The 27,108-nt window shown below is 46.5% G+C and overlaps 4 protein-coding genes across 9 annotated transcripts in view; 3 read left to right on the top strand and 1 right to left on the bottom strand.

Annotated features, from left to right (window-relative positions):
* Positions 1-7,887, bottom strand: part of LOC120818519 (C-terminal-binding protein 1) — a 22,375-nt gene extending 14,488 nt beyond the window's left edge. For 2 of the 4 annotated variants that reach the window (XM_040175648.2, XM_040175651.2), the window contains exon 1: positions 3,815-4,140. In XM_040175648.2, coding sequence (XP_040031582.1) covers positions 3,815-3,854 — 40 coding nt within the window. In that variant the 5' untranslated portion in view covers positions 3,855-4,140. Of the gene's footprint in view, positions 1-3,814; positions 4,141-6,353; positions 6,544-7,461 lie in introns of those variants that run through there. The other 2 variants (XM_040175649.2, XM_078101729.1) reach the window with 2 other exon arrangements.
* On the top strand, positions 7,033-17,148 carry maea (macrophage erythroblast attacher, E3 ubiquitin ligase). Of its 2 annotated transcripts, none has more exons than XM_040175645.2 (9): positions 7,033-7,227; positions 9,421-9,603; positions 11,629-11,832; positions 12,072-12,194; positions 12,319-12,395; positions 12,514-12,622; positions 14,842-14,975; positions 15,166-15,361; positions 15,469-17,148. In XM_040175645.2, exons 2-9 carry the CDS (start codon positions 9,496-9,498, stop codon positions 15,562-15,564), a joined length of 1,047 nt encoding a protein of 348 aa, XP_040031579.1. In that variant the 5' UTR covers positions 7,033-7,227; positions 9,421-9,495; the 3' UTR covers positions 15,565-17,148. The 2 variants fall into 2 exon arrangements, with proteins under 2 accessions (XP_040031579.1, XP_040031581.1); XM_040175647.2 differs by having other exon boundaries at positions 7,055-7,189.
* Positions 17,149-18,304: 1,156 nt separating this feature from the next.
* LOC120818521 (heterogeneous nuclear ribonucleoprotein A0-like) lies at positions 18,305-25,929 on the top strand. 2 transcript variants are annotated; one of them, XM_040175653.2, is made up of 3 exons: positions 18,305-19,519; positions 20,855-20,958; positions 21,979-22,082. In XM_040175653.2, exon 1 carries the CDS (start codon positions 18,402-18,404, stop codon positions 19,320-19,322), a length of 921 nt encoding a protein of 306 aa, XP_040031587.1. In that variant the 5' UTR covers positions 18,305-18,401; the 3' UTR covers positions 19,323-19,519; positions 20,855-20,958; positions 21,979-22,082. The 2 variants fall into 2 exon arrangements, with proteins under 2 accessions (XP_040031587.1, XP_077957856.1); XM_078101730.1 differs by lacking the exon at positions 21,979-22,082 and adding an exon at positions 23,823-25,929 and having other exon boundaries at positions 18,402-19,519.
* LOC120818520 (heterogeneous nuclear ribonucleoprotein A0-like) lies at positions 24,036-25,929 on the top strand. Its single transcript, XM_078101731.1, has one exon. The coding sequence runs from the start codon at positions 24,036-24,038 to the stop codon at positions 24,951-24,953; it is 918 nt and encodes a 305-aa protein (XP_077957857.1). The 3' UTR covers positions 24,954-25,929.
* Positions 25,930-27,108: the final 1,179 nt, after the last annotated feature.

Consider the following 27,108-nt stretch of genomic DNA (forward strand, 5'->3'; position numbering starts at 1 on the left):
CAGCTGGATGTCTGTTGCCTCAGAGGAACGAGACAAACCCTCAACGCAGACCCTTTCCAGCTGTTTCAAGATGTGTCACAGGGAAGACCCACACTAAAGAACCACAACAGAGTCACACAAAAGAGTCACACAACAGACTCACAACGGAGTCACACAACGGAGTCACACAACGGAGTCACAACAGAGTCACAACAGAGTCACAACAGAGTCAAACAGAGTCACACAACGGAGTCACAACGGAGTCACAACAGAGTCACAACAGAGTCACAACAGAGTCAAACAGAGTCACACAACGGAGTCACAACAGAGTCACAACAGAGTCACACAACGGAGTCACAACAGAGTCACACAACAGAGTCACACAACGGAGTCACACAACAGAGTCACACAACGGAGTCACAACAGAGTCACAACAGAGTCACAACGGAGTCACAACGGAGTCACACAACAGAGTCACACAACAGAGTCACAACAGAGTCACACAGAGTCACACAACGGAGTCACACAACGGAGTCACACAGAGTCAGACAACGGAGTCACACAACGGAGTCACAACAGAGTCACACAACGGAGTCACAACAGAGTCACAACAGAGTCACAACGGAGTCACACAACAGAGTCACACAACAGAGTCACAACAGAGTCACAACGGAGTCACACAACAGAGTCACACAACAGAGTCACACAACAGAGTCACAACAGAGTCACACAGCGGAGTCACAACAGAGTCACAACAGAGTCACACAACGGAGTCACAACAGAGTCACACAACAGAGTCACACAACGGAGTCACACAACAGAGTCATAACAGAGTCACACAACAGAGTCACACAACGGAGTCACAACAGAGTCACAACAGAGTCACACAGCGGAGTCACAACAGAGTCACAACAGAGTCACACAACGGAGTCACACAACAGAGTCACACAACAGAGTCACACAACAGTCACACAACAGAGTCACACAACAGAGTCACACAACGGAGTCACAACAGAGTCACAACAGAGTCACACAGCGGAGTCACAACAGAGTCACAACAGAGTCACACAGCGGAGTCACAACAGAGTCACAACAGAGTCACACAACGGAGTCACACAACAGAGTCACACAACAGTCACACAACAGAGTCACAACAGAGTCACAACAGAGTCACACAACGGAGTCACAACAGAGTCACAACAGAGTCACAACGGAGTCACAACGGAGTCACAACGGAGTCACACAACGGAGTCACAACAGAGTCACAACGGAGTCACACAACAGAGTCACACAACAGAGTCACACAACGGAGTCACAACAGAGTCACACAGCGGAGTCACAACAGAGTCACAACAGAGTCACACAACGGAGTCACAACAGAGTCACAACGGAGTCACAACGGAGTCACAACGGAGTCACACAACAGAGTCACACAACAGAGTCACAACAGAGTCACAACAGAGTCAAACAGAGTCACACAACAGAGTCACAACAGAGTCAAACAGAGTCACACAACGGAGTCACACAACAGAGTCACAACAGAGTCACACAACGGAGTCACACAACGGAGTCACACACGGCGCTCCTGTAACGAGAGATTTCGGTCTCACAGCGTCGGTCCATTTTCATTCTTTGGAATATAATATGTCCGTTTGAAGATATTAACTTTAGTTTGGGTATTTGTGATGTGATGTGGTGATGCGGAGGTTGATGTGATGGGTCGTCGTGGTGCAGGGGGGGTAGAGCTGGGAACCGCAAGGTTGGTGGTTCGAGTCCCGGCTGCCCCATGTCTCAAGTCGAAGTGTCCCTGAGAAAGACACCTGACCCCTAATTGCTCCCCGGGCAAAATGTGAAAAAGCCATATGGGTTTAAAGTGTAATGTAAGTCGCTGTGGATAAAAGCTAAATGACCTGTAATGTAATGATATGTTTTTATGGATCAACATATTCAAGCCATCAATCAATCACCCCCCCTAAGTGCTCTCATTTCAGTCTCCACAGGATCTATTCAGCTCTGCGATCATTCGCTTTAAAGAAACGTCTGAATGTTCAGCTACACAATGTTCAGCCAGCCGCACATTTCTGCAGAATTCCATTCCTCCTTTTGGTCTCTCCATGCACTAAAGTTAAAGACATAAAATACAACACATACAGGCAAGTGCTTGTATAGAGGAATGATCCCCATGCAGGTCCACACACACACACACACACACACACACACACACACACACACACACACACAGTAACTGTATCAGGTTTGTCAGCTTTTTGTTCCCAGTAGTAAAGCAGCTCAACAGACAACACACACACACATACACACATACACAGTAAATGAAAAACTGCCTGCTGCCTCTTGTTCCCTCTGAGCAGATCCTCTTAAGTCGATTAACTCATAAACGTATGAATTAATTTAAAAAATGAATTGCGAGTTTTTCTTGCAGACTCAAGTGGAAAACATCCCACTTTCTGTTTGGGTCTGCAGGCTTCTGTAGGCCTCTGTAGACCTCTGTTCCCTTTCTTAATAAAGTATAGTTCAATGTAGTACAGGATGTTGCCTCCTCTGTACATCAGCTCTTATAGATTGAGCCTCAGTCGCTTTGCTTCATAGATTCATAAGTGCTGCAATCACATCAGGTCTTTTTCTTCACATATTATTCATTTCGTTGATCTTATGGAAGCTTTAGTTTGTTTTTCCAGACGATGAATCAAGTTCTCTGCCGTTGTTGCCTGTATGTCTTCAGCGTCGTGCAGGTGTGTGTCACGCCTCATTAACCGTACAGTCAGGTGACGCAGGCGCCGTCGCCAACGTGTTGCAACGCGAGCGCCGTCAAGCGCAACGTCAGCACCTGTAATCGCCCTTTAGGGGCAGTTCAACGATGCGTGTCCAATGTCTCCAATGAGCGAGCAGATGTCCCGTGAGCGTCCAGAGAGACAGGTGCTCTCTGGACGCGATCGGACCAGAGGTTGCCTCCACTAACATGAACACACACGGGCATCGCTCGTCCTGTGACCTTGGACTCTTTGACTGAGGGCGGACGTGGAGATCACTTCAACGAGGAGGAGAGAAGATCAGAGATGCGCCTGCAGGCAAAGATCACAGTCGCAGCTCTGATCTTTTTCCAATCTCTACCTTTTCTTGCGGGAGAAAACGACTTCCCAAACCGAGATTTTGCACAGACGGAATGATTCAGCTGATCATCCATCGCCCCCCCCCCCCCCCTTTCCCCTGCGCACCCAAACCCCCCCCCGTTACTCCTCAGCTGCACCGTGATCCTATTTTATAGAAAGATTATAAGCTCCTATCATGAGCAACATCTGTCACCGGCCTGTAAATCCAGCTGTGAGCATGCATACGCTTGAATGTGTGTCAGTGGAGTTTCTCGTGTGTGTGTGCGTGCGTGTGTGTGTGTGTGTCTCAAGGCAACCGCTCTCTGTAAAAAGAAGCACAATGAACAAGAAATATGTGTCATGTCCTTGCTAACCCTCGAAGCAGAGGGAGAGAGAGGGAGAGAGAGGGAGAGAGAGGGAGAGAGAGGGAGAGATCTATTTCTGTCGCCACAAATGGAGGTGTTCAAGCAGCCCAACAGCAGAGATTTGCCTCTACACACACACACACACACACACACACACACACACACGGTGAGCTAGAGAAGAGGCTAACCGTTCAGCGAGATAATAGACTGAGACAGAATAGAAAAGAGAAGGAGGAAGGGGAAGCGGAAAAAGGGAGAGGAAGAGCGAGAAGGGGGAGGGGAAGAGGAAGGCAGAATAATGTAGACCGAGTTCCTAAATATTGGCACACGCACGCACGCACACGGACGCACACAGTTGTTTACCTAGAGGCAGGCCTTTGTTGAGGAGATGAGAGCTTCCCATGGCGCGATCACACACACATGAACAGGAATCCACTCAGCATATGGCGGCTACCTCGCTTCCCGTAGTCCTTCTCCCAGCCCCTCAGTGACAAGCATACACATGTGCTCCCCCTCCTCCCTCCCTCTCCCCCTTCCTTCCCTCGCCGCTCTCTCTCTATCCGTCCCTCCCCTCCCTTTTTACCACAGCAGATCTCCCTCTTTATTCTCCCCCCTCGGTCTCTAAAGGGAAACGAGCATGCACACTGAACGCAAGCACTGCTGCATTAAGAGTGTAAAAGAGAAAGTGTGTGTGTGTGTGTGTGTGTGTGTGTGTGAGGGAGCAGGAATGGGGAGGAGCCAACGCTGGCCAAAAATTCATCTTTTGTTTCCTGAAAGACGACAGGGAGGAAAAACAGAAAAGAAAGAAGAGTTACACGATTACAGCCGTGAGGTAGACGTGTTCCATCGGACAGCAGGAGACACACGTGAAGCTGGTTTGTTACATCACAGGTTTACTACCAGAAGTAAGTAAAACACAGCATTAAACGTGACACGGTACTAATATATGAACACAAACCGTGAGCAGAAACCCCCGTCACTAATGTTATCATATCATAAATGTAGAAAGACATCAGCCCTCAAAACTAATAGTCTAAATACATCAAAGTGTTGATACATTTTGAATGTTTAAGGATCTTTCATACTAACATTTCAGTACGTAAGTAAGTATTTGTCTTTGGTACGACTGGATAATTCACTTTGGGGGTCAAAGACTTCTTACTTTTCAGAAGACATTCTTTTTTCTTTTTTTTTTTTACTCTGTAACTCCACGACACCTTTGACCTCTCTGAGCCGCCGTACTTTCAGTGATGTGCACCCGCTCACTTGATAACCGCAGTGACATAAGCAGACCCCTCCCCCCGGTTGCCAGGGCCTACACCAGTTTAACAGCCGTGATGGTTACATCACATCATCACTATTGACAAATGTCACACGCAGCCAGCGGGCCGCTGGTTCAAATGCAAAAAGCGTCAGAGGATCCGATGTGACCTTTGTGGTCCGTGATCACGTCGGCCGTTTAACCATCACCGCGCGATTCGAAATAAGGGTAAATAATGTTGAGGAAAAACTCTGTCGACTACTTGTCGCCCCCCCGACTCCTTTCCATCGCTTCACCTGCCGCTCTTCTATAAATACTCCTCAGTCCTGCATCTCCTTTTCCATCCCTGCTCACCGTTCATCCCCCCCCCCTCACCCCTCACCCCCCCTACTCACTGCAGCGTGTCTAATGGATCAGCTCCCTCTCAGCACATCCACCAAGCGGGGGCCGGGGGAGCAGCAGCCCAAACTACCCCCCCCCCCCCCCCCGAACCTCTGGCCTTATGAAGGCTGACGGGCGGCTCGACGCCGAGCAAAAACACACACACACATGATTACAGAGACACAAGCCAGCAGACGCACAAAGACACAACACAGCACACGCAGATTCAATTCTACTCTTTTTATATTTGTATGGGCCAAAATCACAAATTTGTCTCAGAGGGCTTTACAGTGTGTACACACGACATCCTCTGTCCCACATGCACAATTTCAGTCCGTATGACGTGCGGATGCAATCACTCAGACACACACACACACACAGCAGATTGGATTCATGGACGCTGCAGTGTGGATGCCACTACAGGAGAGCAGATACTGGAGGAACGACGTGATCTACTGGAGGAGACGGGCAGACTGACGGCTCTGATCCGCGTCCTGAAGACCAGAATGTGTTTAGGAGCGAAAACAAAAAAGGGACAATTGGAGGAGCAGGTTGTCCGATAACAACCAGGATGCAACAAATAAAGAAGCAGAAGAAAATAAGGAAGAACTCGACCAATCACTCGATTATAGTGAGTAAATGAAGAACTGTTCATTTTCCCGAAGGTTTGATGTCAAGAATTTAGGATCTTAAGGTTAATGTCTTACAGCTAGAAAGGAGTCTCCTCCCTCAACAGAAATACTTACAAAATACCAGAGTCCCTGAGCTCATTTGAATAAAGAGTTTTTACTTCCTACTTAAAGTACACTTCAATAAATGTGTGATCAGATGTGCCATTTCTGTATGTATGGCTTTATTAAAAATATAATTAAACACATGTTTTACATGGAGATTGTTTTTGGCTTCTTTCTAAATCCAAAGCATTCAGTCAACAACCGCTGAGTGAAATACACCATAAAAGATGAAGTCATTTGTCCTTCAATGTGCTAATTAATAATGATAATCCTCCCATCGCAGTAACAAAGATCGGCTCTCACATTCTCACACACAGTCGTGCCCATTATTCCGCTTTAGTGACATCTCCTCGAAACCAGAACACATAGCAGAGCCCAGCTGTAAGCACTGCTATCACACACACTCACACACACACACACTCACACACACACACACGCACACACACTCACACATACATACACACACATGCTACACACATGCACACACAGGAAGCACTCGATATGGGGTCAAACATACTTCACAAACCTTGCTTCACCTTCCTCTCTGTGTCCACTGTTCCACTTTGTTCCTAAACTGGGAGGGGGCGGGGCATGCGGTAGATAGTGGGCCAATTGTAATCCATTAGAGCGCGTGCCAGCCAATCAGCACGCAGCAGCTCTGGACCGCAGCCAATAGCAATATGTCCCCAGCGGCTGGTGGGGGGTGTCGTCTCTCACTAGGACAGAAAAAGACATGTGGCCACAATGTAGAATGATGGTAGTGAGTGTACTACTTGACTGTAACTTGTACTTCAAATATATAAATATTTGAACAATAAATGTCAGTTGCTATGTAATGAAAATGATGGTGGGCTAGAAAACCCACGTTGCTACAGGTGTATTTAACTACATCCCACATTGGAGTCCAAATGGACAAACGAGTCAAGGTTCTTTGAAAAGACACATCTCCTCGTCCCTATTACTGTGACACCTTTCCCACGTTTCTAATAAGTTCAGGGACTGTCGTGTATGTATATAGCGTGTATGTGTGTGTGTGTGTGTATAAATAAATACAGAGGCAAACAAAAACAACAGAAAATACAAATAGTATTTAAAATGAATTGTAATTAGCGTGCGGGTAGATTTGCGATGTCGTCTGTGTTGAGCAAAAAAAAAAAAAGGAAATTCAATTCCTCAATGGACCACGTGCTCCGTGGGCCACACCGCGGCAGCAGGGGGCGCTGCAGAGCGCCGAGGCCATTCTGAGCTCACCGAAAAAACACAAACAACCACAAGAACGCCAGAAAAACCAAGATGGCGGTGCAAGAGACAGCATCCCAACTGTCGATGGCTCTCAAAGTCCAAGAATATCCCACCCTGAAGGTAAACGACGGCCGAACCGCGTGTATGTTGATCTCCGGGTGAGTGCAGAGCGCCCGCAGCACCGGATGCATTCGACGTTACTCGGAAAACGGGGATTATCAGTTAATTTGACAGCGAGACCAGCGAGCTTGACAGGGAGGCTAACGTTAGCAGGGCTAGCTTAGCCACGTAGCAGCGCCCACTAACCGCTCGTGTTTGATACGCGGTAATAAAGATAAAGCGGTGTGATCCATACAAACAGCCGGTGGGTAGTTAGCTGGTTGAACGCTGACCTGGTAGTTGCGTCTTATGGATGTCAAGTCGGTCGAAGGCCTCGGAGCTGTTCGCAAAGTGTGCGGTTTGATTAAAAAAAAAAAACCGCTCCGTCGACGTGTTTCTGTCGTGATGTGGCTTCGCTGAGCCGGTTTCAGCGGCTCGCATGGCGCTGACCGATCGGCGTCACAATTCGGTGGACGGGCTTCTCAAACGTCACCGGCGAAACTGTCCCGCGAGTTAGCGCAGTGTCGTCACGTCGCGCTTCAAAATGGCCAGCGAGTGGATTCCGTCCCACTGCGACACCGCCGCCCGCCCGCCGACGGGCCGCGAGGAGCCACGCGTTGACACGTTTGTTTCCCGGTGTGGTGATTAATTGCGTGCTGTTGCCGTGATGAATGTGGCGCGTGGATGGCAGCGTGGCGTCCATCGGTGGTGAAGAGGAAGAGGGGGAGGAGGAGGAGGAGAAGAAGCCTGTCTGTCTGCCTGTCTGTCTGTCTGTCTCTGCCGCGATGCTGCAGTAAAGGTGATCGGCACCATTTTAAGTGACGTGTATAATTGGTATGAAATCATTCAGCGTTCATCATCAGTGTTGATTACATTTAGATGTTGAGCAGAGTAATGAAATCCCAGCGTTGCCAGACACACCGACATCTGCGTGGTCAAACACCACGTACTGCATGTTGGATGCTACGTGCATATCTATGCTTATATTTTAGGGTATTTTCAGTATAGGTGAAATGTTACCTCGTTTAGGTGCATCGATGTAAAGGCTTTGCAACCAGAAATGCAGGTGAAATGAAATAATGTTACAGACTGTGTATTAAAGGTGGGTCTTTCAGACATGCTAAAACCCCCCCAAACCACTGAATTATTTGATTTGTTCTGCCTCTCATAATTGAATATTGTGCACTGCAAATCATGAGCGACTACTCCTCACTGTGTATAATATCTGTCTGAAACATGGATTATCCACTTAATCTCATGTGTGGATTTTCTGTGTTTCTTCCTTCATACCCGGACTGGTATCAATACTTTAGTCAAATGCAGTTAATTCACAAGAGAGTTTAACAGAAGAGGTCGAGATCATCTCAATGGTTTCCAGGCGTTGTTTGGTCGCGTACACCTGGAGGTGCATGAACTCTGGTAATTGACGTGAAGTCGATCCCTTCTTCATCTTTTCCTTCTCTCACATTCCTGAGCAGAACGAGACTCTTGTTTTTCTCCAGCGGGACGCTGATGAATGTTTACTGGTCCTCACTGAGATGTCCTGGTGCTACAAGTTAATATCTGAATCCCAGGGAACGCCTGCATAGTTCTCCTCTCCGTTAGTCACCTGTGAAATGAACTTGGCTCCGACTTGAAAGAACTGAAGTCCTTGTCGTGCATCGAAGCGCTCCTCCTGTGTGCGTTTCAGTCTCCCAGTGAATGAATCAACGGTTCCATGAATCCAGTTCACAGGTATCTGCAAAGTCACCTCGTGTTGTGGCTGCAGGGGAAAGCCTTTGATCAGAGAAGTCTTTAGTTATTGTTGGCTTTCTGCCCTCGCTGTGATCACTGTGAGGTCTTTTCTTTTAGTAGATCTCACGGATCAGTGATCATCTTCCTGCTGTTTTCACTTGAGTTCCTGCTGCCTAAATGTCATCAGAGACGCAGATTTTCATGGAGCACGATGCGGACGGAGTCTGCCGCTGACATTTCTTTGAAAGGGTCTTTTCAAAAGCTTCAGGATTGATTTAGATTCATTATTCCTAGTTTGTGTTTTATTTTTTATTCCTGAACAGACATATTTTTGTGAACTGTTTCAATTCCTACAGCGTGACCCAAACACTGACAGAATACATCCTCTTGTAGAAGCTCCATAAAAGAACCATCCACCTTTTGCCAAATATAAAGCGCAATCAGCTGAGCGTTTTTCCCTGTGCGGGCGCCGTGAACGTCTGGCGCTCGGCGGTAACGGCGTGGCGTTGTCGTTGCAGGTGCCGTACGAGACTCTGAACAAACGGTTCCGGGCGGCTCAGAAGAACATCGACAGGGAGACGAGTCACGTGACCATGGTCGTAGCCGAGCTGGAGAAGACGCTGAGCAGCTTCCCGGTGGTGGACTCCGTGGTGTCCCTGCTGGACGGCGTGGTGGAGAAACTCAGCGCCCTGAAGAGGAAGGTGGGCGATAGAGATGCACACATTTACACGGCTCCTCCCCGGCTATTTACTCTCAAGAAGCCTTTTAATGTATGGATTCAAATGTGCCATGAAATGGTTTACACATAAAACCATACACCATCCCTGTGAGTTTCTTCATTTCATTTTAGGCCGCAGACTGCCCGAGTACCACAATGACGCTTCTTTAGGACCCTCTGCACACCAAAGCGGAATCAATATGACAAAATAATTCTAATGTTGAAAAAAATCATGTGTTTTAGATAACATTTGCATCAGTCTAAGAATGTACACAGTTTAGTTAATTGACACAATTGACCCATTTTATAAACGCCATGTTGCTTTCTTCAGTGAGCCGCTCTGAAACTAACCAGTGAATTACTGTGTGTATGTGTAACTCAACACTCCTGTCTGCTTCCTCTGTTGATACTCCACTTGGTGCTCGTGTCCCTGACGCTTACTTGTCCACAAACACCTCCCGTCATTCAGACCAAAGTGTTGAGCGTCCGCCGTCCTCGCCGCTGTGGACAAAAGCACATAGTTGTGGTTTTCCTTTATGTGGATTGTGTTGGTGGGCAGTGGAATGCAGCCTGGCCGCACGTCATCCATGAAACCACAAGACACGGGATCAAAACACTCCTGCCGCTGTTTTTGTCCTTTGTGGCAACATGTTGTTCAGTCGGTGCTTTGGTGCTGAAGGCCGGGCCACACTGGACACGACGCTGGTGTGTTGGCAGCATGTCGGGGCAGATCGGATCCATCTGGGGTAACAAACGTACCCTGTTTGTAGGTGGGTTGTAACAACAGAAACAACCCGGAGCACCAGTTCTCCGCCGAACTGGCCGCAACTTTATTTTTATCACCACACCCCCCAGTTGAACACCACCTCAACTTCCTCTCCTTCCATCTCCCCCTTCACAACAAAAGCCCCAATACCGGAGCACCTGTGCAACAACAGCTTAAACACGCCTTAAATCTTCGGCTGCTCTCCAGCCACGCCGCCTGCCAAGGGCCCTTTTTAGAATAACTTATTATAGTTCTACAATTTTTCCCGTTGGTTTGGTGCTTTCAGGGTCCGATCGATGGTGCGAGGTTCGTAGCACAATACGGCCATTATCAAAAGGAAGAATGTTTACAAGAAAACGGATCAGATTGAAGAACTTTTGTCGGAAGAAATGCGTAAATATGAGCACTTATATTGGATTCCCGTCATTGGCGGACTATGAGGACGTGCGGACGGCTTCCCGATTCACGGAGGGAGATCTCCACAAACGCCGGTTTGCCGGTCGAGAGGTGCACAAAGTTGTGGAAGAAAATACGGGACAAATGTGTCCTTGATGAAAAGCAGCAGTGTGGATGCACGGGGCAATAAAGTCTATGATAAATAAATAAACCCACCAACGACTTCCACACACAAAGACGTGACTCTCTCGGTCGTCTTCAACAAAACACGTGACTCCACCTGTTGTTCTGGAGGTGAATCGCTCTGCAACACACGCACGACTTTACAACCAGGAAGTGAAACCAGTGCGTCAACGCGACACAGACACCGAAGCAGAAACATGCGGCGGCCTTTAGAATAACTTATTTCCCCGTTAAGATGGTTCAGCTACTGTAGAGAAAAGGACGACCGCTTTGTTTCTCCGACGCGCCCTGAAAGCAGCTCCATATCTCACGCGCTTGAGCGCCGCTCAGCATCTCGCCGTCGTAGACCGAGCTTTGGCATGTTTGTCAGAGCGCCTTGAGCGCCGTGTACAACCAGTATGGATCAACCGATTAACCAATTGATCCATACATAAGGGGCTCCGGATTATAAGGCGCAAGGGTCGTTTTTTGAGGAAATGAAAGGCTTTTAAGTGCGCCTTATAGTGCGGAAAATACGGTCGTCAAAACTGAGAGGCCTAGAAAAGAAATGGTAGAAAACGACACCATACAACTTATCTGCCAAGAATACTTACTGCTCGTCAAAGGTTTTTTTCTATTTCAACTTCCTGTCTGATTGTGTGTGTGTGTGTGTCCTACCTGCAGGCTGCAGAGTCCATACAGGCTGAAGACGAGAGCGCCAAGCTGTGTAAGCGTCGCATTGAGCACTTGAAGGAGCACAGCAGCGACCAGCCGGCCTCCGTCAACCTGTGGAAGAAGAAGCGCATGGACCGGATGATGGTGGAGCATCTGCTGCGCTGCGGCTATTACAACACAGCTGTCAAACTGGCCAGACAGAGCGGGATAGAGGTGATTGTGTGTCCAGAATCCATTTTATCTCAAAAAGTTTAGCCTTTTTTTATTTTAAGCGCATTGGGACAAAACTGAGACTCACTGACTGTTAAACACGTTCATTGTGAAGTTGTGAAGGACGGCACTTCTGATACCTGAATGTTTGCTTTTTGTTGTCGCTGTGATCAACTGTGAGTTTGCTTGCTCTCCTGATGCCCTCCTCCTCTAACAATACATCCACTCGTGTGTATTTTTAGGACCTGGTGAACATTGAGATGTTTCTCACAGCTAAGGAGGTGGAGGAGTCTCTGGAGAGGCAGGAGACAGCCACTTGCCTGGCCTGGTGCCATGACAACAAGTCCCGCCTGCGCAAGATGAAGGTAGCTCATTCACATGTCCCTTTTTGCCTCATGGCTTGAGATGGTTTACGTTAAGAAAGGAGAGGAGTTGGCAGCCCTTGAGTGGCTTGGACTTATTGCCGTTGTCTAACTGTTTCTTTGGCAGAGTTGTCTTGAGTTCAGTCTGAGAATCCAGGAGTTCATTGAGCTGATCAGACAAAACAAACGCATGGATGCAGTCAGGTAAGACGCACGATCTTCTACCTCACTTGCACTTAATTGTGCAACGTTTGGCTTCTTTGACCCGTTATCCAACAAACGATATGTAACATATCCATAAAACCGCGTGTCTCTGTCTCAGACATGCACGCAAGCATTTCAGCCAAGCGGAGGGTGGACAGCTGGATGAGGTTCGGCAGGTGATGGGCATGCTGGCCTTCCCATCAGACACACACATCTCTCCATACAAGGTGATTTGGTCACATCCCTTCTACCAGTGTTAATTTCGTCGACGAAAACTATGATGAAAATTTTTTGTTTACAAACATTTTTCCATGACTGAGACGAGAAGAAAACGATCTTAAAAAATAAAAACTATGACTAAATCTATTCTAACTTTCGTTAACGAGACGAGACGAACATGTTGGTGGTTGACGAAGTCACGATACTTTTTCCCCCTAAATTCGCACGCAGCTGACAGACAACAGACAGACAAAGTACGGCGGTTGTTAACGCGTCATGATGACGTCGTCCACGAACCCAGAACGCTCGCAGCGGCGCAGCGGTGCTTCTTGTGCACCGACTACGGACCGCGACGACTATTTTACGCTTCGGCGAGTTTGAACGTGGCTTCGTTAGTTTAGCTCAGCTGTCTCGGTTTAGCTGCCTGTTAGCAGGCTGAAGCCGCGCTGCTTCACAGAAACATGACGACCCGTTCAAAGACCGTCGGACCTTTCTGCTCTGTTCTCTGGCGACGCCAGGCAGCGTTTCCTCGCTGGATGAGACGCTCCGTCACAAACGCGTCTAACGTAATAAACTTATTGCAGTTTCTGAAGCCTCACGCATTTCAACTATAGTTCACGCGCCACATCGTGAAACGACGTTAAACCGTCTCGGCCACCGTACGTTCGTTACTAAGCAACATACATGTGACAGGTGGCCGTGTCAAAAGCGTTGCAAGTAAACAGACAAAGACGTGGTGCGTTTAGGTCCCTGGTCCTCATGAAGTTGTTACACCTTTGCCAATTTGTTAAATTGCCTTGCAAATAAATGCTTTGCTATTTGTTAAAATCCAAATCCTTTCATGTAATGATGTCTCACATGTCATTTATATCAGCTCACACAAACACTTCATCCACTTGTTCTTGGCCCGGCTCCTCCGTCACATTTTACAACCCACTGTGGCCGCGAGTCAGAAAGTCTGCCGACCTGCTATAGACCTGTCCTATGAGGGACATCTATAGACCTGTCCTAGGAGGGACATCTATAGACCTGTCCTAGGAGGGACATCTATAGACCTGTCCTAGGAGGGACATCTATAGACCTGTCCTAGGAGGGACATCTATAGACCTGTCCTAGGAGGGACATCTAATGGACAACCAAGTACTGCAAGCTAGACTATTATGCAGCTGTAGACACAAGACAGGCGTCCCTGGGCCTGAGAAGGGAAGAAAATGAGTTTAATATGGCTGTTAAATTGGGACTAAAACTAAGAAGGATTAAAATGACTAAATGTGACTAAAACTAATATGCATTTTTCGTCTTAAGACTAAGACTAAATAAAAAATACCCACGTGCAGGGCTCCAGACTAACCTTTTTTTTTACCAGGAGCACAGTGGCCCCTAACTTCAAATTTTAGAGGCGCAAGCAGAAAATTTAGGGGCGCACACTATAAATCGACTTTCTAAGTTGTCCCATCATTCTTACTGTATTACTGATAAATAATTTGACAATATACAATCTTATAAACGTGTGCAATAGTTTTAATAACATACACCAGTTATACAGCTTAAAATACAAAATGAATATTTATGCTCTACTGACAACAAGTTGCAGACATAACTTGTGCATTCACACTTCCTACAAACAATCCCCCCTTGGTGAGGGACAAGGTGTTTGTGTTTTAATTGTGTAGTGACAGTCTTAATGTCGTGTTCCCCGCATGTTGTGGGTATCGAGAGCAGAATGTGCAGCTCATTGAGTTGGTCTCCCTGAAATACCTCAGCCAGGTGAACTCGCGCAGCCACTCATCGCGAAAGCGGAATTTCTTGCCTTTTTCCGCCACGACCGTTTCCTCACAATCTGAGTCGGACTCATTCTCCGGATTTGTCTTCTCTGCATCATTCGGTTTAGGGAGAAAGTCCGAACTAATGGTCCGCTTCGCCATTGTTTACAGGAGACACCGCTATGTAAAATCTGTGGTTTCCCGCGATAACCCCCAAGACCCGCCTCTTTTCACACATTAGCCTATCATCCGTGGTCATCAACGAAAACGATGAATCTGACACATAACCGGTACCGGCATCAACTTTCATTCCTAATAATAATAATAACACGGCAGTGAAATCATTTCCAGTGTGGAACACCAGAGGGCCTCCTAACAGATGCACACCATTCCCACTTTTCAGCAGCGGTGATGTCATTCTTTAACTTCCTCGCTACAATATAAAGTTCTTTCTGGGTCATCAGGATCTTTTGGATCCGGCCCGCTGGAAGATGCTGATCCAGCAGTTCCGATACGACAACTACCGACTGCACCAGCTGGGGAACAACTCTGTGTTCACCATCACCCTTCAGGCGGGTCTGTCCGCCATCAAGACGCCGTATCCTACCGCACCCTGTTTACCGTAACGATGCGCCTGTATCTCCTCAGCCAGGGTAGTTTTTGTTGTAGAGAACTACGCTAGTGAGTGGATTATTCTTTCTACTGATGCTCCCTGCTGTGAGACCGACAATAACATCACACTGAGAAACGATTTCACTTATTTTCCTTAAGCTCCATGCCTCTTCCAGTCAGTGCTACAAGGAGGATGGTACCTCGAAGAACCCGGACTGCCCCGTGTGCAGTAAATCCCTCAACAAGTTGGCCCAACCGCTGCCCATGGCCCACTGCGCCAACTCCAGGCTAGTCTGCAAGATCTCAGGGGAGGTCATGAATGAAAACAACCCCCCTATGATGCTGCCTAACGGATACGTCTACGGCTATAATGTGAGTGCGCGCCTTTTCCGTGCAGAAGGACTTTAAGGAGAAAAGGTCATATAAATGTTTGTTATTCCCGTCTTCATTTCTCATCCGCTGCTTGTTGTGTCTTCCAGTCCCTTCTGTCCATCCGCCAAGATGACAAAGTGGTTTGTCCCAGAACCAAAGAAGTCTTCAACTTCTCTCAGGCTGAGAAGGTCTACATCATGTGATCGCTCAAGAAGAGCCGTCTGCGCACTTACATGATTGCATACGGCCCCATCGTTCTCAGAGAGCCCCCCCCCCTCACAGACACACCCGGAATCTCCCACAACCCCCCTCCCAATTCAGGATCAGTGCAAGTTTGCTACCCCCCCCATTTTACTGCACAGAAACTGGGATCCTCTCTACAACTCTGACTAAAGTGGAAGTTGATTAATCTGATCAATTCAAGCACCGGGACCATCGACCGTTTCGTTATCTGAACGGTCTGCGAGACCTCAGAAAAGGACTAATGAGGTGGAAAAACCGCTCGGTAGTTATTTGATTTTATTACAACAAATAAAAGCCTGTTGAGGTTCCGTTGACTTTTCACTAGTGGTGTTGCTTTGTTATTAAAAAAAGAACATGTGCAGAAGTGTGTTAACTCGCTCCTTTAACCAGATTAACACGTCAGATTTGGGCCTTTTTCAGGGCAACATGGCTGCCCTCCTGGTCACGTGGTAGCATTTCATTATGTGATGCATGCTGTTGACATCCTTTTGTCTTCTGGCCGTGTGGGGGGGGAAATGTTAAACGCCTCCTTTTGCATTTCACCCCCCCTTTGGTCGTGGAATGGAACTGGATTCAGGCTGCGGTTGGCTCCTTTTAAATGTAAATACTAGGTAGCAAACAAGAAATTCTGCTGTTTTAAATTCCGGAGTTTTGAGGACAAGTAACAACGCCGAAGACGCTGCTTCTACCAAGAGTCTCTCTGAACTCAACAAGTCTTTTCTTGCGTGTTGTAAACCGGACGTTCGGGTGAACTGCTTGTTCAGTAAAACCTCTTTGAGGACGCTGGTAATATTAATTGTGTTGTATTTACTTCCTTGATGAAATTAACGCAATATTCAAACCAGACAACCATCTCAGATGTGCTTTTTTTATTTTCTTTATTTGAAACACATGGTCTTCCTTTTTTGTGTTTTATGGTTTGCCGTTTGCAGTTCTCCATTTTGTTTTCTTCAACTAAACACGAGTACATATTGTTGAATTTAGGATATGTATTCGGTTTAGAGATGAAGCCTGGCCTGCTTTTTATTCAAATATTTTTTAACTTAACTGATTTTCCAAGAATGAACAAGACAATAAAGGGAAAGACGGTGGTATTTTTTCCGTCTTGTCGTCTGCGATTGTTGAAGTCTGTTCTTTGGGGTTCGTACTCACACTGGACGTAGGTCCACGCACACCTTCATTTAAATAGCAATGCATTAAGAGGCTGGCTGCACAATCCCACCTGCCCCCGGGAGGCTCAACGGACCTGAAAACATGACTCGTCCTCCTCATGACTTTGGAGATAAACAGATGTGGATTGTGACTGAACAGACGCACCATAGCGCTCCCATGACAGCAGCAGTTTATGGTAAACGTGATCAACCTGTGGTCTTTACTTTCTTCCATGTGTTTATTGACAAACCAAAGGTTGCCTCATTTGTGTCCATCAATGATTTGGAAGTGCACCTGTAGTGACACAGACTGTCTCGTGTATGTGTGTCTAGAATAGGTAAAGGGGTCGTTCTGTGAGCAAGCTGTCTCATAAAGATTTCAGTCAAGTTTGATTCCAGTGTATCTTTCTTTGTCTTGTCTGCTTTGCTGTGTGAGCTCCCAACATTTAAATGACTACAAAGCAGGTAGGTGTGACGAGATTAACGACTCGCTGCCGTTGTGTTGACGTGGAAATGAACCGGGTGTCTTTCACCTGAAACTGTCCGTAATCAGCTCTTGGTTCTGTGGACAGTTGTTGGTTAGCAGTGAAAAGCACGCTTTCAGCTACGCTATAATGTTGATCTCATGAATACATCTGCAAGGTAGTAATACAAAAAAAAATAGACAAATGTGACAGGATTTGGCACTACAACAGATTCCACAGGTTTTCTCTCAACAAACAACATTGTGTAAAACTAAACCTTTGTGCAAATAGATGGAAAGAAAGCCGCCTCCAGTGAGTGTGCTATATTATTAAAGTAAGATTTAGAGACTGGCGGGCTTGAAGGAAACTACCGATTATCTCTATTACTGAGCGTTTATTCAATTGATTATATACATGTTGTTAAAAACGGAATAAATCCCACTTCCACATCTTAAAATAGTTGTATTTGACACCAGCAGCCAAAAACTAAAAAAAATCAAAATACTGTGGCATAAACCGGACAAATAAATTCGCACAATTCAATACTGGTGAAAGAATAAAACGTGAATTAATAGCATCTTGCTTAACAACTTAATAATTGCATAAGTGCAGTGCTCAGCTTAACATTTTCAATTTCAAACACAAGAGGTTTCATGCTGAGTTGGAATGAGGTTTCTGCCTTTTCACTCATATTTAACCTAGTTTACTAAAAGCCATATTCAATATATAAACACATGAACTCAATTAGGACCAAGAAAGGCTGTGTTATTAACGCGACCTTAGCGGATCAGAGCGACATGTTACAAGTCAGAAATGTAACCTTCTGTTTTCTGTTATGAGTTTATGAACATCAGCACGACAGCCGTTGGCCGGTGGTTTTAATAACCTGATACACAGAAACCGCCCTGCCTTAATTAATGCTAACAGTGATTTATTTTATTATTCAGAATGCCCAAAATCCGCGTCACATCCATCGTATCGGTGTTTTCATCCGTTTTAATAAGGCAGCTGTTGTCTTTTGTCCCGCGATGGACGGGGTAGCGGACCGGAAGAGGCGGGACCGAAGCCCGAGTAAGTGTGTCGTCACAACGCGTCTGGTATAAATACAGCTGCGTCCTTCCCAGCCACCATTTTGAGATTAGCACATTTTACAACTAAAGCCAAACCCGACAGAGTTCAACGATGACGGATCAGCTTTGCAAACTTTTCGTCGGCGGTCTAAACGTCGACACCGACGACGATGGCCTCCGTAAGCACTTCGAGCAGTACGGTTCCCTCACCGACTGCGTTGTCGTCGTGAACAAGCAGTTGCAGCGGTCCCGCTGTTTCGGCTTCGTAACCTACTCCTCGCCGGAGGAGGCTGACGCAGCAATGGCGGCGAGGCCTCACACCGTCGACGGCAACGCGGTCGAGGTGAAGCGGGCCGTGGCGAGGGAAGACGCCAACAAGCCCGAGGCACTCGCCAAGGTAAAGAAGATCTTCGTCGGCGGCCTGAAGGACGACATCGAGGAGGAACATCTGACCGAATACTTTTCGCAGTACGGGGAGATCGAGAAGGCCGAAGTCATCTCCGAGAAGGAGACCGGAAAGAAGCGAGGGTTCGGCTTTGTTTACTTCACCGACCACGACGCGGCCGACAAAGCCGTCGTGGTGAAATTCCACACCATCAATGGACACAAGGTCGAGGTGAAGAAAGCCCTGACCAAGCAGGAGATGCAGGCGGCCGGCAGACCCGGCATGGTGCCGAGAGGCCGCGGCGGTAGGGGCATGAGGGGAAATCAAAATGGCTACGGCAGCAGGGAGTACGGTGGAGGCTACAACTACGGAAATGGCGGAGGCTACAATGGCGGCGGTGGTGGTGGCTACGGCGGCGGATACGGAGGAGGCGCGCCGTATGGCGGCGGCTATGCGGATCAGGGCAGTTACGGGGGCGGGAACGGCTACAACGAGTTCGGCAGCGGCTACGGCCAGCATTCTTCCGGCTACGGCCCCATGAAGGGCCCCCCCTTCGGCGGCCAGAGGAGCGCTGCTCCCTACAACCGAGGAGGCGGAGGCGGCGGCGGCGGATACCCACGAGGGGGCTACGGTGGCGGTGGCTACTAAACGGGTCGACGCGAATTACCAGCCCACCACCACCACCCCCCATCCATCCATCACCACCCCTCCCCCATCTGCCCTCCAGCCAGGATTTGGACGCCAAAATCTAATTCGGTAACGGGGCGTCTGCCGTGAAATCCAACAATGGCAGCGATACGGACACAGAGACCCCCCTAATCACCAGACCTCAGACCCCCAAACAGGTAGGAAGGTCACTTCCCAGAAAAAGCCTGATAATAACGAGCAGAAGTTTGCCGTTCAACTAGGACACATTTAACGGAAGAATAAAGCAGCGATCCCTTTTTTTATTGTAACGTTCCCACGCAGACGCGTGTAGTTGTCGTTTATAGTTGAATATTTTTTATTTGCGTTCACTTTGTTTTTGCAAATTTCGATGTAGGATTGTTTTCTTGATTATCCTAATATTTTAAGCAGTTACGGCTCGTTTTTTGGTTTTCTGGAGTTAGTGTGATTTCAATGTATGAGGATGAGATGTTTTGTGGAATTCAGAGCTTGTTTTACTGATAACATCAACTTGTATGATTTATTACCCTTGAGTCGGATTAGGCGGGAAGGTGATACTGCAGGACCCAGTCTCCTTGTCCTCCCCACCCTGTACTCAAACTCTCCTCACGCATAGTAATAGTTTCGGTATTGTTCTTTCTTACCTGTATCATGTATACTTTCATGTCTGGAGAACACAACCTACTGTTAAAAACACTTTGGTATGCTTATGTATGTTCATTTTAAATAAAACGTTATACCACTTAGCTTAGTTATTTTACTTATTTAACCAGGCTTCCTTAAGTTCATCCACAGGTTTTTAAAGTGCCATCATCTTGATCTTAGTTACATGGCCTCCCACAGTTTATTCCCTTCCACTCAGGTGGGTGAAATCATTGTAGTCTACCCACAGCCATTGCATGTAGGCTTTGTAGGGTTTGACCTGTTACTTATGTGGTTGCTAATATGCCTTTTTTATATACTGTTCCTTTGAATACATATTTTTATGTGGACATGAGGGCTGATATTTATCTTTGATTATTCCTACTTCCTATTAGGTGTGTTCTTACTCGTATTCCAGTATGCTATCCCAGCCATAATAGCCGTAGCAGTTTGTTTGTAGGCTACATCAGGACCCTGTTGATTACCTGGGGTCGGTTGTGATAGGAGTCTGAAATATCTCTTTAGGATATCCACATCCAGCAAACTAGGTATGTAAATCAACCTGTCTTCACTCTGTGTTGGTCAACTATGTATGGAATATCTGAGATGGTGCACAAGTGTGCCGTTATATCATCTTAAACCTCGTAAATCTATAATCAAAGCTCAATGCGTCTAATATAGCTAATCTTAAATTACAAAACAAAACTGGGGGAGGGGTTACTTAATTCGGTCTTTTACTTTTAAGTGGGTGAAAGGGGACCCTAATTTTGTTCCACCATTTAATGTAGTAATGGAACGAGTCGATTGGTGTCTCTTCCAGAAAACATTGCTTTGTCCAGTTTCTCATTCTGTTTCTCTCCCGTCTCCTCCAGGTTGCTACGGTAACCTGGGCACGATGACATCACCCCCGAAAACGATGGGGTGTGTCTCCACGCCGACGGGGTACCAGAGAGCGGTTGTGCCTTCTCCCCCTCAGGTGAAGTCAGTTTTACGAAAGGAGTGTCCAATGTACCTTTTACAAGCAAGTTTCATGGGGTTTATTCCAGAAGGTTTTATTGAGAGCGCCAACTTGTACTGAACACAATCATGGGACTGATGACATTTTGAATGATTTGATATGAAGGCTTTTTAAATGCCTGGTTGACGATTACGTTATTCTGTATTAAACCAAATATTTATGATTAAAAGTTCTTTTTCCTGTATTACTTCAAGAATACTCTTGGTGGGGTGTAATTTGCACTTCTGGGGACTTTGAACCCAAAGTGTATTTTCAGATCAAGTTATGACCTATTTAGAGTACTGCAATGTGAACAGATCCAATAGGACAAGAGCCCGGAGGCTTAACATGCGCCTGTGTTGTAGGCAATTTATGGAATCCAACCTTTTCAGGACTGTTGGCTTACAGGATGTTTGCTGCAGAGTGTAACTAGAGACGAGGAAATGGCTGCACAAGGAACAGACTCAGTTTTACTTTAATTACACGAATACAGGTTGGTAAGAAGTAATTTAGGAAATGGAAGCATGTTCCCACTTCAGGCCATTCTGGCAGACCAATAATCTGGTTTCCTGTCAGGAAAGTCCTCAAGTGAGTTTATTTTGTTAGAGGTATATTGCTAATTCAATTCCAGATCAAACTGCTCGACTATGCCCACATAACTGGACACGCATTCATGTTGACTGAGCTGAAGTAATCCAATGGAATCAAATAAACTTTTGCTTAATAAAAAGCTCTCACTGCAGAGACTGGAAGGAAACTGCCACTTATATTTAAATATTTCTTGGCCAGTTTAATTAATACACAACCTTGAAAGAAAACTAAAATTGTAACAGAGGTAATCCTACTTGGCGAGAGGTGCATTCCTTTACACGTCCTTCTGATGTACTGCGATGAGACCTCGTGACTCAGAACTTGATCTTTTATGTAACGTTATGAAAGTTATTCTTCACCTGGAACCCGCAGTTTGAATTGTGCTTTTGTTCTCTTACCTCTTTTTAGGATATTGGTGCGTGACGATGTCTGATCATCCCATAGGACAAGGAAACCTTATGTCGGCCGTGCTTTTATGACTCTACAATAAATTATATATTTTTATACACCAAGAGACTCGTTATGTTATTTACATGGAGGATAGTTTGGTTGCATGTGGCCCGATGCCCGTCACAATGAGGTGGTGATCCGATGGTCACTGATAAATATACTCCTGTTCACACCCACACATTCTGATTGGCGTGTGGCTTCTGGAGTTTGGAGTACGATGATCATTTCAATCCTTAACACTGTTGGATACCAGCAGCCGCTTTGGCTTACCGGTGGTAAGACCATTACAAGATGGGTGTCCTTCATCCGTCTCCCATTAACTGCCTGAACGTCTTCATTTTTCCTCCCCGGATGCACCGGTGTTTACGACAGTTAAAAATGAGCCCTGTGCAGTTTTCATGTCGTGTTTAGGTCACAAATCGGTGTTTTGGGATGACGTCTAAACAAATGTTTACTGGCTTTTCAAGGTTACTTTTTTCAGCTGTTTACCAGCCCTCCTTTGTTGGCTCACCTGCAGGTCAGTGGAACGGTTTGAGTCAGTTGACGGGATCAAATGCAACTGACCCACTAAGACTCGAGTGCTTTTAGGTTTGTATAATTTGAAGCGGGAGTCACCTAAACTAAGGAGCACTCGGTTTGATTAAGAAACATGTCACGGTTGATTGTCCCGAAACCGATACCGCAGCTTTCCTTGGAAAGAAGTCTGGGTCGAACAAAAGACTCAAACGCCAGCCGCGACAGCGAGTACGGACTTAGGGCGAGGGCGTGTTGCAACGTGCTTCTTCAGTGGAGAAGCACTTTAGGCACATTTTCACTTACTGGAAAAAGACAAACGTGCGTTTACCTCGTTCCTGCACTGAGGCTGAATGCGTCAGCACTACATATATGACAAGTGTGTGTATATAAAACACATTTGCGGTGTTTTTTTACCCAGTGTGTTGAAGCTTAAGTTTTCCCTGACTTAATACTTTAAGAGGGAATTATGTTAAAGTTGAAGCCCACGGTTTTAGTTATTTTACGTTTGCTTTGCTCGTTTTTTTTTTTTTTTTTTTACGAATCAAGGGTTGGATAAAATGTATGCTGTACGGTAATGCCCCATGTTTTAGATTTGTGATTAATTTGGATGGACTTAGGACTCAAAAGTAATCAAAGCTGATATCGCAATGTCATTGCATTCCACAACTTAGGGACTGATCTGTTGTATTTATTAGCAATGAGGTTTGCCGAAAGCAAAAGCACGTTGGCAGCCACTGATAAGCACATGTTCAACACATGCAGCTCAATGAGTTTATTTTGGAAGAGAATGTGTGAACCTGGTTCCTCAACTAGGTCACATGTTGGCTCAGACTACAATGGTATAGTTAATAGACCGGTGGGACCATTTTTGTCGTTTATAAATAGCTTTAATAGCTATAACATTGTTAACATTTGCACTGGAAATTGTCAGTCTTTGTACACACGCACACACACATATGTGATATGTTTGTGTATTAGCATTATGCATAATGCATATGGGCATAACACGCTTGGATACATTGCAATTCACATTTTTAAAGGCTAATCTTAATTTTTAAACGAGTATATTGTGGTTCTGTGGTAAAATGATTTATGAACATAGGGGCTTCACCACGTTGAAAGCAGGGTGTCTGTTTTGATTTAATTACGCATTACCATTGTGTTGTGGTTGTACAGTTGCGAAGATAAGAATACGGTAATTGATATGAAAATAGCTTTATTTGCTTTACTTTAGTGCCTAACAAACTACCGCGAAGGTTGAAATTCACGCTTCCCTTTCTCCTCAGCAATGAAGCCTGGGATTTTCGACAGCACTTGAAGGCAGCATCAACGCCGTTCTCTTGCGAGCCAATCAGAGCGGTGATTTTTTCAAGATGACCAATCAGCGACAGATACGTCTTACGACGGCGTCATTTGTCATACGGCCCGCCCTGCCGCTGCTCATTGAAGAAGAAGACGGACGGCATCGGCGGCACACCATCCACTGAAGAGATTCGATCATGTCTACCAAACTCTGCAAGCTGTTTGTCGGCGGATTGAACGTGGAGACGACAGAAGATGGCGTGCGCAAGTATTTCGAACAGTTCGGCACACTCAACGACTGCGTTGTGGTCATGAACCAGCAGCTCGGCCGGTCCCGCTGTTTCGGCTTTATCACCTACTCGACTCCGCAGGAGGCCGACGCAGCAATGGCGGCTAACCCACATGTCGTCGAAGGCCACGACGTGGAATTGAAAAGGGCCATAGCGCGAGAAGACGCCAACAACCCGGACATCCTCGCAAACGTCAAGAAGATTTTCGTCGGCGGCGTGAAAGACCACATCGAGGCGGAGCACCTCACCGAGTACTTCTCCCAGTTCGGCGTGGTGGAGAAGGCCGAGATCATCTCCGACAAGCAGACCGGCAGGAAGCGGGGCTTCGGCTTTGTCTTCTTTGAGGACACCGACTCCGCCACCAAAGCGGTGCTCACCAAGTACCACACCATCAGCGGGAACAAGGTGGAGGTGAAGAAGGCGCTCACCAAGCAGGAGATCTCCACCGGCGGCCGCGGAAGAGGCCGAGGCCGCGGGATGCAGAGCTATGGCGGCGGTAGAGGCGGCGGCGGCTACGGAGGCGGCGGCGGCGGCTACGGCAGCAACTACGGAGGCGGCTACGGCTACGGCGGCGGCTACAACGGCGGCGGCGGCGGAGGGTACGGCGGCTACGGGGGATACGACGAGGGCGGATACGACCAGCAGATGGGCGGCGGGTACAGTAACGGTGACTTTGGGGATGGCTACGGACAGCAGCACTCCAGCTACGGTGCAGTGAAGGGGGGCAACTATTCCTACCGGAGCGGGGCTCCCTACAACAGAGGAGGCGGCGGCGGGGGCTACGTCCGGGGAGGCGGCGGCGGCGGGTTCAGCGGCGGCTATTAAGCGCGCCCCCCCCACCCCGACCCCTGTTTTTGTGTTCATGGGGTACATTCTGATTTACAGCGAACTTGAATTTATACACACACACACACACACACACACACACACACCGGGTGATGGGTCTTTGTTGCAGAGCCCATCACCCACTCAAAGAACGAAACTGTCCTGGACCCCCTCCTCCCCCAACACACACCACCTCCCCCCATCGGCCCAGCACACAATATGGACTTTACAACTAGTTGAATACTTTGTCTCGGCGGGGGGGGGGGGCTGCTTTCATTTGTAAAATCGTAAAATATTTGTCACTGCTTCTCAATTGAGTTTGTTTGTCTTGCAAACCAGCCAGATGTGTTATTTTTGCATCATGAACTCAGGGTTTTAAGTGATGTTTGGCGGTGTCGGGGAGCACGTGACTCGATCGCTTGAGTTTCTCGATCCTAAACACTATCGTGATAAAGTACTTTTTTTGGGGGGTTGGAGATTAATTGTTTTGTATCTGTAAATTTTCCACCCGTCCCATTACATCCTTTTTGTTTTAGATTAAAACCGTTTTCAAAATCCATGTTTTCAGTTCACCCTTTGTTTTGGTTCTGCTTTTATTAAAGTTTTTAATGTTTTGAAACTTAAATCTCGCAGTCTTGATTCACATCGTGTTGCTTACATTGAGCGTTTAATGCGTTTTTATCATGATTATTAATCTGTTATCGCTGCGGCCAGCAGGCGGCGCTACTCATCCGCGCACGCTGGTTTCATCGGCCATTTTATACCGACCCGGAGAAGAAGCCGTGTGCGCCACATCTCAACTCATGTTTGACTGAGATGTTCTCTTTAAACCTCATCAACACGCCGTCTGTGCGGAGGTCTCACTCTGACCCTATTTCAGTGTACTAAAGACTCTAAGCCGGTTTTAATTTGAGGTGAAATGTATAATGAATACAGGATGTTTTGAAGCAAATGTACAATAAAATCATTAAATGAAGCACCTTTGGAGCCATGATTCAAAAGCTTTTTTTCTTGATCTGTAACTAAAATGTCCCAAGAAAACAAATTTAACAGTGCTTTACGACAGACTCTAACCCAGTTTTTCTTTTTAACAATAACTTTCCTGCTAATTTCAAAACCATGATGCCAATGATCGTGTTTTTAAAACTTAACATTTTTTCAATTGCTTGGATACAATACACAAAGATCAGTTCATTGAACTAAAATCACCCCTTCGATGTGCAATTCCTACCGTACGGTTGAAATGATCAAAATGAGAAGTATTTGCTGCATAATCCTTAGTGGGTAGTTTTATGGTTACGGACAAACAATATTTAGATCATGAAGTTTCAAAATAATGATCCATTTACACCAATTAGCGTGGCACACGAACCAGTTTGACTACATGATCTGATCTGATATCTGATGGATATTGGATTATCGTTCTCTATCAGACACGGTTTCTACCATCCCGTGTACACTTTTCACCCCATGCTGCCGCCCTTGTGATTACGCGTCCAATTCTGCCATCACCAGGATGTGTGGCTCCCATATGATGCAGACCAGTGTCAGGCCTGGTTGAAGCACGCAGACCAGTGTCAGGCCTGGTTGAAGCACGCAGACCAGTGTCAGGCCTGGATGAAGCACGCAGACCAGTGTCAGGCCTGGATGAAGCACGCAGACCAGTGTCAGGCCTGGATGAAACGTTGCCCTCAGATTATTTCCGAGATGTTTGGCTAATGAAACATTGTGATGTGGATCAGAACCTGCGGCCGGATCCACGAGATGATAAAATGTAGATGTGTGGTAATCAAACCCTTTTCCCTCCCAGCTGAGGAACAGCAGCATTGTTTTCATGTTTTGCAGCTACTCTTTTTCTGCTTTGATTCAAATAAACCTACATTGTGATTTTATTGTATTTCATAACTGTCCAATGTTGTTCAATGGTTTCACTGTGTGTACTATTCTTTCTACTACAGTAGTACTTTAACAGGGATGCATTTACATTTACTACAATAATGAACCTCTATTATCTATTTTTTACAGCAATATTGAATGATTGTACAAACAACCACCAGTGAAATTATGGTATCTGGTGTGTAGGTGATCTAAATGAATGTTTCATTGGTATTTCATGATAATTATGTTGTTTGAACCAATGAACCTGCAAGTGAAA

Source organism: Gasterosteus aculeatus, chromosome 4, assembly GCF_964276395.1.
Source record: "Gasterosteus aculeatus chromosome 4, fGasAcu3.hap1.1, whole genome shotgun sequence".
In the NCBI taxonomy this organism is placed as follows: domain Eukaryota; kingdom Metazoa; phylum Chordata; class Actinopteri; order Perciformes; family Gasterosteidae; genus Gasterosteus; species Gasterosteus aculeatus.

What these genes read in the sequence shown, in the direction of transcription:
- LOC120818520 (XM_078101731.1), top strand. Translation starts at nt 24,036, where the DNA reads ATGTCTACCAAACTCTGCAAGCTGTTTGTCGGCGGATTGAACGTGGAG.
- LOC120818521 (XM_040175653.2), top strand. Translation starts at nt 18,402, where the DNA reads ATGACGGATCAGCTTTGCAAACTTTTCGTCGGCGGTCTAAACGTCGAC.
- maea (XM_040175647.2), top strand. Translation starts at nt 7,121, where the DNA reads ATGGCGGTGCAAGAGACAGCATCCCAACTGTCGATGGCTCTCAAAGTC. An exon ending in CCAGACAGAGCGGGATAGAG is followed by an intron (nt 11,833 to 12,071) that starts GTGATTGTGTGT and finishes GTGTATTTTTAG; the next exon opens with GACCTGGTGAACATTGAGAT. An exon ending in CCCGCCTGCGCAAGATGAAG is followed by an intron (nt 12,195 to 12,318) that starts GTAGCTCATTCA and finishes TTTCTTTGGCAG; the next exon opens with AGTTGTCTTGAGTTCAGTCT.